Source organism: Protomyctophum bolini, assembly GCF_963924005.1.
Source record: "Protomyctophum bolini genome assembly, chromosome: 3".
Lineage (NCBI taxonomy): Eukaryota > Metazoa > Chordata > Actinopteri > Myctophiformes > Myctophidae > Protomyctophum > Protomyctophum bolini.
This window is the reverse complement of record NC_137864.1, coordinates 4,958,425-4,970,251: the sequence shown is the minus strand read 5'-3', so window position 1 is coordinate 4,970,251 and position 11,827 is coordinate 4,958,425. Positions and strand designations below refer to the sequence as shown.

Below are 11,827 nucleotides of genomic sequence, written 5' to 3'. Positions count from 1 at the left end.
ATAAATAAATCCGCGGCGGCGGCCTCGCTCCGCTCGGCCGCGAGAGTCCCCCCCCAACGCAATTCTATAGCCTACCCAAAGGTAAAACGCACCCGCCGCCTATGTACCTGTCTAACTGCTTCACAAATGCACCAAGTCTCTGTGTGTGCGTCTGTAATCCACGTAACTCGAGAACCGTCAGCCCCACCTGCCCACATCGGGCATAAAAGAGACACAGACATAATATCTGGGTGAGGCATCCATTTCCACCTGGCATCATTCCAAGTATATATAGGCCATATTCTTTGATATGAGACTCTGTGAGTGCTGTAGCTGTGGGTGGAGACTGGAGAGTGTGTGGAGTTTAGTCAGAAAGCAGAGCAGAGGACCGAGTCAAGTCATTGACCTCACGACCATCGAATCGAATGCCAGCGAGGAAAGTCTCAGACGGTAAAAGCGGGCTTCGAATGTGGACCATCAGAGTGAACCGAAGGAGATTAACTATTTGGAGTTTTTGAAATAGAGATGTCGTCCGACAGCTTTTCAGCTGCTGCACCAGAGAAGGAACAGATCTACCAGGCAGCCATGCTGAAGCAGCCTGTGATAAAGTTACACAGGATAGAGGAGGAACAGATCTACTACCAGGCAGCCATGCTGAAGCAGCCTGTGATGAAGTTACACAGAAAAGGTACGTGCATGTTTTCATGTCACGGTGCACTTTGATTTAATCTTCAACGGGAAGCACATGGAAGTACAGAAATGTTGTCGGTACTGATTGGAGAATATTATAGTCTCTGTTCATATATACAAATCCCTTATTTTTCATTTTAACATGTTGCTCTCACAATGTTCCTAAACTCCATAATGCTTACTTGGGGGGGGGGGGGGGGGGGTTCATGTCTTCATATATCCAATGAATGTGCATTTTTTCCTGTTGTCCCAAGCACGACTTGAGAGAGCATCACTTGTATACATTTTAATCAAACTTGTAATAAATTGAACACCATAGACCAGACTTGTCAGCTTTGACTTTATTCTCATCTTGTGCTTAAAACTCGGCAAACAGTACTCAGTGGAGAAACGGAATGTGTGTGTGTGTGTGTGTGTGTGTGTGTGTGTGTGTGTGTGTGTGTGTGTGTGTGTGTGTGTGTGTGTGTGTGTTTGTTTGTGTAGCGCACATCATCAGTCATGGTGATGGTGAGAGAGAGAGAGAGAGAGAGAGAGAGCTGCAGTCAGGAATTTTCCAACGGCCAATCTCTGCCTGGCTGTTGTTGCTGCTGCCATCATAAATGTAGATGTAGAACATTAACAAATGGTAATAATACAACACAGCTTGCATTTTACTAATTTTTTTATTAATTTTTTATCTCACAATTTTGCAACCCATTTTTTTTCACCCAGTGTCAATGGCTTGCATGTTATTTTAAAACATTTTATTCATGTTTTTTTCCTCTCTCCTCATTCTCCATTCCAGATGTCTTTCCTGCCCAACTCAAACATACCTACAGCAGAAATAGACCTCTCAACCAACACCAGAGAATTCACACAGGCTTGAAGCCCCACGCCTGTGACCAGTGTGGGACTAGGTTCAGCCAGATCAGTAATCTAAAAGTTCACCAGAGGATTCATACAGGAGAGAAGCCCTACGCCTGTGACCAGTGTGGGAGTAGGTTCAGCCAGAGCGGTGATCTAAAAGTTCACCAGAGAATTCATACAGGAGAGAAGCCCCACGCCTGTGACCAGTGTGGGGCTAGGTTCAGCCGGAGCAGTCATCTAAAAGTTCACCAGGGAATTCATACAGGAGAGAAGCCCTACGCCTGTGACCAGTGTGGGACTAGGTTCAGCCAGAGAGGTGATCTAAAAGTTCACCAGAGAATTCATACAGGAGAGAAGCCCCACGCCTGTGACCAGTGTGGGAGTAGGTTCAGCCGGAGCAGTGAACTAAAAGTTCACCATAGAATTCATACAGGAGAGAAGCCCTACGCCTGTGACCAGTGTGGGAGTAGGTTCAGCCAGAGCGGTGATCTAAAAGTTCACCAGAGAATTCATACAGGAGAGAAGCCCCACGCCTGTGACCAGTGTGGGGCTAGGTTCAGCCGGAGCAGTCATCTAAAAGTTCACCAGGGAATTCATACAGGAGAGAAGCCCTACGCCTGTGACCAGTGTGGGACTAGGTTCAGCCAGAGAGGTGATCTAAAAGTTCACCAGAGAATTCATACAGGAGAGAAGCCCCACGCCTGTGACCAGTGTGGGGCTAGGTTCAGCCGGAGCAGTCATCTAAAAGTTCACCAGGGAATTCATACAGGAGAGAAGCCCCACGCCTGTGACCAGTGTGGGGCTAGGTTCAGCCGGAGCAGTCATCTAAAAGTTCACCAGGGAATTCATACAGGAGAGAAGCCCTACGCCTGTGACCAGTGTGGGACTAGGTTCAGCCAGAGAGGTGATCTAAAAGTTCACCAGAGAATTCATACAGGCTTGAAGCCCTACGCCTGTGACCAGTGTGGGAGTAGGTTCAGCCAGAGCAGTCATCTAAAAGTTCACCAGAGAATTCATACAGGAGAGGAGCCCTACGCCTGTGACCAGTGTGGGACTAGGTTCAGCCAGAGCAGTGCTCTCAAAAATCACCAGAGAATTCATACAGGAGAGAAGCCCTACGCCTGTGACCAGTGTGGGACTAGGTTCAGCCAGAGCAGTGATCTCACCAGTCACCAGATAACTCATACAGGAGAGAAGCCGTATGGCTGTGGCCAGTGTGGAAAATGGTTCAGCTGTAACAGTCATCTCAAACGTCACCAGATAACTCATACAGGACTCTCTAATGATGTCATGTAGTCAGAGAGCTGGTAACACTGGTGTAGCTGATCTGCAAGCTCCCTCGCAACACGTTGTGAGCTTGCAGATCAGCTATTTGTGCTGGTTAAAAAAACACAATTCTGAGTATGACCTATGTATTTAATGGACATTACAGTATATAATCTTTTTTTTTTTTTTTTTAATAATTTTTATCCCACGATTTTGTAACCCATTTTTCACCCCTGTGTCAATTATCTAATGTGATCCTGGTCTCTACACACCCTCCGCCAACCTGGGGAGAGCAACGGACTTGAACTCATGCTTCCTTCATGCCTGAGTGTCCAAGTTGCTCCTTTACACCTGACAGGGGGGAGTTTCCCTGGTTGGACGTAGCGCGTGGAAGGAACACGTTATTCCAACCAGTTCCTTTCCCCTCCATCAGGCGCCCCGGCTGGCCAGGGGGAGGCAGTTTAGAGACCAGGATTACTGCATGTTTTTGTGAGGGTATCTACCCTAGGGGACACGGGGAGAACATGCAAACTCCACACAGAAAGGCCCTTTCGCCAACACCGCCTCGGGTATGGGCACTGATGACGCGGAGGAGGAAACACGCCGCCAGCACCCACAGCTCCCCGAGCGGGAATCGAACCCAGGACCTTCTAGCTGTGAGGCGACAGCACTACCAACTGCGCCAAGGGTATCGCCCAATTGTCTCGGTCCCGACGTGCCCTTGAGCAAGGCAGAAAATCAACGCTTGGCCAATCACAGAGACCCACAAGCATTGATACCACATGGCTAATTAACATATATTTAAATTAGGACCATCGTATGCAAATTAGCCATGCGGCATATGCCACATGGAAAGAGGTGCACAATGCATAACATAACATAGCTTACTCGTTTCCATTGCATGTCAGATAAGACAACATTGATGTGAGTGAGATGATACAAACATTACTTACAAACGATGCTTGACTTGAATGAATAACATACATACTACCTTAAAATACAAGTGTGATGGTATACCATAAAAGAACACCATGTGATATCAGTGATATTTTATTACAAATGCAAAAAAACAAAGCAACAAAAAAAACAGTGCAGTAATATTTTTTATAGTGCAACAATTTTGCATGTAGGCCTATTGAATATATCGTCTCTGTCCGCCAGGCAGAAATAAACCATATGTCCAAACCAAAACTTACTTTTCAGCATGGAATTGTGGACGAAATGTTATCCAATGACAAAATATTCTTTAGTTTGGGGTCTGAGGGGCTAGATCTAATTGAATGGTGGTCCATGGCTCATAATGTCAATTGAACAGTGGGCCTTGATATGAAAAGGGTTGAAAACCACTGATGAGCTATTTCTGCCTGACAGCAACGATATAACATGCCTATAACATTTAACATAATAATACTTACATTTTTAAACCAGGTAGGTTTACTTAAAATAGTTAGAAATAGTGCCTTTTAGCTTGTAAACATAATATAAAATACAACTTTTGAGGTAGTAGAACCCATGGCCTTCTCTCCTGTTTGGCTTTTGTGGCTGGCCAAGAGTCTACCAGACACGGAGTACCATCCCTCTCCTTTCTGAATGAAGGATCCATTCTGCATGTTTGAAGAAAACAGCGAAGTCAACAACAACAAACAAACCAACAATTAGAATATGCTTGGTATGAACTCTTTAGCATATTCTCCCTTCTTACATTCTACCTCAATATGCTGCATGAATGGAGCCTGTGTGTGACGATGGAGGTCTGAGGACGACCTAGAGATATTTGTGGTTTCAATAATTGGGTCTTATCAGTACAGTTAGTGCTTCCATCACACGTTACATAACATGAGAAAAGGGCCATTATAGGTGCAGAGGTGAGTGGGTGCGTGTCATACGGTTATTAGAGGTTGCTTGCTTTTCAGAGGACAGGGTTACTTGAGGTCAGGAGGAGATCAAGTTCTACCAGTTCTATACCTTATCAAACCAAAACTATTTGGTTTGGTACGGTAGCTTCGATAGTTTGTGACATCTTGATGAGACATCCTAGAGACAAGGGTAAGAGTTACAAGATAAGAGTCAAAACCATCATGTGCATGATGGGTGATTATAGATAACGATGAAAAGAGCATGCCAGGATTTAAAGAAATGCACCGTCACACCTATAGTTCCATGCTAGGGCCACTAACTTTGATCAGAGGTGAACAAGCTTCTAAGTGGAGATTGCGGACACAAACTTCACTACCATTGGGTTCTGACTTGTGGGGCTAATAAATGACTATAATGGTATAACTCGGTTGCTGTGTTTCAGGGTTGAGCTGCTTAACGCATGCGCTGGCGTCTGACAGCAGCGTCTGACAGCAGCTCCCGCTAAACCCGATCACTTTTAAACTTTTTAGCCTTTATTTTATCTGTCATGTCAGATCACAGCTAAACTCGGGAGTTTTAATTCAGCACAAAAGTTCCGTGCAATAAACGGAGTTAACAATGTGACGTTCTAGGAGCCTCACATAGCCAGCCTTCATCTGCCTGTACAATGCGTCTTGTTATGATGGTGCACCCTAGTACATGTGTAATGTGTAATGCTTTGTAGGCTACTATAGGCTAATGAATTGTAGGCTATTAATGACTGAATTTGCATGGGGAGTGACACAACACAGATTTCAATTTCAGTTATTTTTGTTAGATTTGTAGCTCAGTATAGCAGAAGACAAAGTCATAATAGTCAAAGTTTAATGCAGTGGGTTTCAACCCTTTTGTATCAAGGCCCATTATGTAGTCAGCATTTGAGCCACAGACCACCATTTGATGCAATGCAGTTCTTTGTTTTATAGCTAGATCTGATCACCTTTCAATGCAATGGCAGGCAGAGATTCTTGACTTTTACACAGGCTCCATTCATGCAGCATATTGAGGTAGAATGTAAGAAGGGAGACATTTTTTTAAGACTCCATGCGTCGGCACGATAGATCGAGCTGACCCAGGGGCCGGGGGTTCCGAGAGGGGATAGTCATTTATATGCTATGGGCTATGCAATGCAATACGGCCGCTATGCAAAAAAAAGACACAACGTGTCACATTATACAAAACAATAAGAATATAGATTTAACTCACGGTCATTCTGACTTGATGATCGAAGCAACAAATGTTATTGTTGTTATTTCGTTGTCGTGAAGCTGCAGGGTGCTGTCGTGTTGTGGTCACGTGTGATTTGTTTTTATTCAGACATGCCGTTCTGAGATTCTTGCAGCCGGGACCTGCAGTCTTAACCAGGACCGCGATTGGCCGCCCAAAATCGACAAAGAATGTGATTGGCTGACTCTCAGTGAAGGCATTTTTGCTGCCAACGAAAATCCAGGACCCCGATTGGCCGCCCAAGCTCGACAAAGAAGTTACAGCAGGCGCCAGGGTATCGCCCAATTGTCTCGGTCCCGACGTGCCCTTGAGCAAGGCAGAAAATCAACGCTTGGCCAATCACAGAGACCCACAAGCATTGATACCACATGGCTAATTAACATATATTTAAATTAGGACCATCGTATGCAAATTAGCCATGCGGCATATGCCACATGGAAAGAGGTGCACAATGCATAACATAACATAGCTTACTCGTTTCCATTGCATGTCAGATAAGACAACATTGATGTGAGTGAGATGATACAAACATTACTTACAAACGATGCTTGACTTGAATGAATAACATACATACTACCTTAAAATACAAGTGTGATGGTATACCATAAAAGAACACCATGTGATATCAGTGATATTTTATTACAAATGCAAAAAAACAAAGCAACAAAAAAAACAGTGCAGTAATATTTTTTATAGTGCAACAATTTTGCATGTAGGCCTATTGAATATATCGTCTCTGTCCGCCAGGCAGAAATAAACCATATGTCCAAACCAAAACTTACTTTTCAGCATGGAATTGTGGACGAAATGTTATCCAATGACAAAATATTCTTTAGTTTGGGGTCTGAGGGGCTAGATCTAATTGAATGGTGGTCCATGGCTCATAATGTCAATTGAACAGTGGGCCTTGATATGAAAAGGGTTGAAAACCACTGATGAGCTATTTCTGCCTGACAGCAACGATATAACATGCCTATAACATTTAACATAATAATACTTACATTTTTAAACCAGGTAGGTTTACTTAAAATAGTTAGAAATAGTGCCTTTTAGCTTGTAAACATAATATAAAATACAACTTTTGAGGTAGTAGAACCCATGGCCTTCTCTCCTGTTTGGCTTTTGTGGCTGGCCAAGAGTCTACCAGACACGGAGTACCATCCCTCTCCTTTCTGAATGAAGGATCCATTCTGCATGTTTGAAGAAAACAGCGAAGTCAACAACAACAAACAAACCAACAATTAGAATATGCTTGGTATGAACTCTTTAGCATATTCTCCCTTCTTACATTCTACCTCAATATGCTGCATGAATGGAGCCTGTGTGTGACGATGGAGGTCTGAGGACGACCTAGAGATATTTGTGGTTTCAATAATTGGGTCTTATCAGTACAGTTAGTGCTTCCATCACACGTTACATAACATGAGAAAAGGGCCATTATAGGTGCAGAGGTGAGTGGGTGCGTGTCATACGGTTATTAGAGGTTGCTTGCTTTTCAGAGGACAGGGTTACTTGAGGTCAGGAGGAGATCAAGTTCTACCAGTTCTATACCTTATCAAACCAAAACTATTTGGTTTGGTACGGTAGCTTCGATAGTTTGTGACATCTTGATGAGACATCCTAGAGACAAGGGTAAGAGTTACAAGATAAGAGTCAAAACCATCATGTGCATGATGGGTGATTATAGATAACGATGAAAAGAGCATGCCAGGATTTAAAGAAATGCACCGTCACACCTATAGTTCCATGCTAGGGCCACTAACTTTGATCAGAGGTGAACAAGCTTCTAAGTGGAGATTGCGGACACAAACTTCACTACCATTGGGTTCTGACTTGTGGGGCTAATAAATGACTATAATGGTATAACTCGGTTGCTGTGTTTCAGGGTTGAGCTGCTTAACGCATGCGCTGGCGTCTGACAGCAGCGTCTGACAGCAGCTCCCGCTAAACCCGATCACTTTTAAACTTTTTAGCCTTTATTTTATCTGTCATGTCAGATCACAGCTAAACTCGGGAGTTTTAATTCAGCACAAAAGTTCCGTGCAATAAACGGAGTTAACAATGTGACGTTCTAGGAGCCTCACATAGCCAGCCTTCATCTGCCTGTACAATGCGTCTCGTTATGATGGTGCACCCTAGTACATGTGTAATGTGTAATGCTTTGTAGGCTACTATAGGCTAATGAATTGTAGGCTATTAATGACTGAATTTGCATGGGGAGTGACACAACACAGATTTCAATTTCAGTTATTTTTGTTAGATTTGTAGCTCAGTATAGCAGAAGACAAAGTCATAATAGTCAAAGTTTAATGCAGTGGGTTTCAACCCTTTTGTATCAAGGCCCATTATGTAGTCAGCATTTGAGCCACAGACCACCATTTGATGCAATGCAGTTCTTTGTTTTATAGCTAGATCTGATCACCTTTCAATGCAATGGCAGGCAGAGATTCTTGACTTTTACACAGGCTCCATTCATGCAGCATATTGAGGTAGAATGTAAGAAGGGAGACATTTTTTTAAGACTCCATGCGTCGGCACGATAGATCGAGCTGACCCAGGGGCCGGGGGTTCCGAGAGGGGATAGTCATTTATATGCTATGGGCTATGCAATGCAATACGGCCGCTATGCAAAAAAAAGACACAACGTGTCACATTATACAAAACAATAAGAATATAGATTTAACTCACGGTCATTCTGACTTGATGATCGAAGCAACAAATGTTATTGTTGTTATTTCGTTGTCGTGAAGCTGCAGGGTGCTGTCGTGTTGTGGTCACGTGTGATTTGTTTTTATTCAGACATGCCGTTCTGAGATTCTTGCAGCCGGGACCTGCAGTCTTAACCAGGACCGCGATTGGCCGCCCAAAATCGACAAAGAATGTGATTGGCTGACTCTCAGTGAAGGCATTTTTGCTGCCAACGAAAATCCAGGACCCCGATTGGCCGCCCAAGCTCGACAAAGAAGTTACAGCAGGCGCCACCGTGCCCCCAGTATATAATCTTTTTAATTCATGAAATGAAAGTGCTTAGGTGTGCCTGTGATTTTCTTTTCTATTTTACATAATGAAAGTATTAACAAGAGCTTGTTGTTACTAAATAATGACAACAAATTATTGTTTACGTAGTGTAGCCTATAAAAAAAATAGATGCATATATGCTTCCATACACTATAGCCACTGCATTTCTCCCAAATTGCTCTCAGGAACAGCTCAACTGATTTGGTCATGTGATGTCATCTGTATTGCCATACTTTTTATAATTCCTTGCCCTCTTCAGTCTTCAGTTCCAAGTTAGCATTTCCACTTTGTGGAATAAATGGGTTTATCTAGCATCAGTATTATTGTTAGAGCCATTTTCTATTCACGATTATTTGTATTTATTCTGATTATTATTGCCTGCTTTATGAACTGTATATGTTTTTTGTGGTTATTTAATTATCTAATTATGCTATGGATTTGACATGCTGAATGGAGGTTTCCCCTCCCCTTTTGAGAAAGGATATGTAGGTGCAGGACATAAGTTTATGTTATGTGACGGAGAAATAAATATGATTTGTTCTGACAAAACAATCCGATCTCCGTGAGTATTTGAATCTACAAGAGGAGAGGCGACGCGAGTTATACAGCAACAATAGACTGCAACACCACCCCGACCAACAGTGGCCTTATTTGTTTAGTAAGAAAGGGCACGATAATTATAATGACTCAAAGATTAAATAATTTGCATATCAGCGCCCGCACCACCTCAGGACATAGTGGTACTGCAGCTAAAAGCTAAAAAAAAAAAGGCTTCAGAGGCCCGAAAAATGACTTGGACTGGTTATATCAGATTGGTAATTTAGGCTCAAACCATTAGAAATATGTTTGAGGGACAATATTGTAAAGTTCAGTAAAACACCAGGCAGGACAAGCGATTACAGTTCTCAGTTGTAAGGTTTATTGAAGCCGTTCACAGGAGTGTGGATGAACCTGTGTGTTGTTGTTGGTGTGTGTGTGGGGATGTGTGTGCCGCGCATGCTCAGTCCTGAGCATGCGTATTGCATAGCTGCACTGGTGTGTGTGTTGTAACTTGTACTACAGTGCCATCTCATGGCCACACCATAGGTGTAATGTATGCAGTCTAGAATGATTCACATCTATACATTACAAATATGATATTAATATTAAAACGGCCTGAGAAAGTGATATGGTACCTAGGCCTATATAAAATAATATTATACAAACCCCAACAGAGGAACCTATGAGTCTAGAACTCAAACTCATCACAGTGCATTTATAGCTGCATTTGATGATGGAAGGAAGGAGTGAGGCAAAAATATTTCCAGACTCAGGTCTCCAGTTTTGAGAGATGCATGCCTCCACTCCACCTATCTCCATGAACCCATGATAGAGTAGCCACAACATCCTCTACTGCCAAACACCAAGGAATGAACAGATCCCTTCAGCCTGTCAGCAAATAAATAGCTCTGTAACCAGCCAGAAACAAAGAGACACAGATGAACCAAACATCTAACAGTCATCAACGGGTTACCAATAATTTGGCTCTGGCGGGATAAGTAGGCTACAGACAAATAAGTGGAGTTACACAGAAAATAAAACCCACATCTGTAAACAGTGAGATAAGCGTTTCAGTCATTGATTGATTGATTGAAATCTTTATTAACAGTTTGCAGAATTACAGTACATTTCAAGCACAAACTCAATACAAAGACTGTTAACTGTGAGTGGACGACCCAATTAAGCCTTACACTTGTTTACAACAGGGTCCACATTGTTCAATTCATCAAAACATTTAGAGACAAACAAATAGACACTTCTATGTAGTTAAAGAACAGAACAGGAATTCATCATATAGGAAGCGAAAAGGGAAAAAAAGTATATATACAGTGAGGGGAACAGGGGGATAAAAGAAAAGAAAACGAAAGACAGAGTGTAGGGCGCCTGCACACAACACCATGCGTTGATGCCATGTGTGCATATGTGCAGGCACCCAACACCACGTCCATACAAAAACATAGTACAATCCATAGTACAAAGACAGAGTGTAGGGCGCCTGCACACAACACCATGCGTTGATGCCATGTGTGCATATGTGCAGGCACCCAACACCACGTCCATACAAAAACATAGTACAATCCAGATACAAATTCAGCTTTTACAGAGGCCAGTTTCGAATTGCAGCCATCCGTAGGTGCCCTTTGAGAGCAGTTTTGAAGGAGCCAAGGGATTCACATGTCTTAATGACTGTTGGTAGGGCGTTCCACATTTTGGTCGCATAGGAGCGAAAAGAATTTAGTCCCTTGTTTGTGCCGAATCTGGGTTGTACATGGTTTGTTGCACTCCCTCTGGTGTTGTGGGTGTGGACTTCGTTTACATTAAGGAAGTATTTAGACAGGTACATGGGTATCTTGGTGGTGTATCTAATCTTGTGGACCAGACCCATTGCAAGATGCTGTACTCTGTCGTCGACCCTAAGCCATCCCAGCCTGTCAAAGTGGGCAGGGGTGAGGTGGGTTCGGGGGGTGAGGCCAAGTAGGAGCCTGACCAGTTTGTTTTGGGAGGTCTGGAGCCTTGTTTTAAGGGCCTTTGAGGTGCTGTGGTACCAGGAGGTGGATGCATAGTCAAAGAAACCTTGTACAAGGGCTCCTGTTAAGGTCTTCAAGGTGTTTTTGTCGACCAGTGAGGAGATCCTGTAGAGGAATCTTGTTCTTTGATTGACTTTTTTGATTACGTTGGTGGCCATCTTATCACCGGAAAGATTGGCCTCCAGGATGGAACCTAGGTAGGTAATTTGATCCTTCCGTGTGATAATATCATCACCAACTCTAACCAAGAAGCCATCTGCCTTTTTGAGATTACTATTTGATCCGAAGAGAATGGATTCAGTTTTTCCCAGGTGTAAGGATAGTTTGTTATCAGCGAG

The 11,827-nt window shown here is 43.2% G+C and overlaps 1 protein-coding gene across 1 annotated transcript; it reads left to right on the top strand.

Annotated features, from left to right (window-relative positions):
* Positions 1–460: 460 nt before the first annotated feature.
* On the top strand, positions 461–5,127 carry LOC308313447 (zinc finger and BTB domain-containing protein 8A-like; the record flags this gene model as incomplete). The annotated part of the gene is made up of 3 exons (XM_080760545.1): positions 461–667; positions 1,454–1,639; positions 5,081–5,127. Exons 1-3 carry the CDS (start codon positions 505–507, stop codon positions 5,125–5,127), a joined length of 396 nt encoding a protein of 131 aa, XP_080616671.1. The 5' UTR covers positions 461–504.
* Between the last annotated feature and the right edge of the window lie 6,700 nt (positions 5,128–11,827).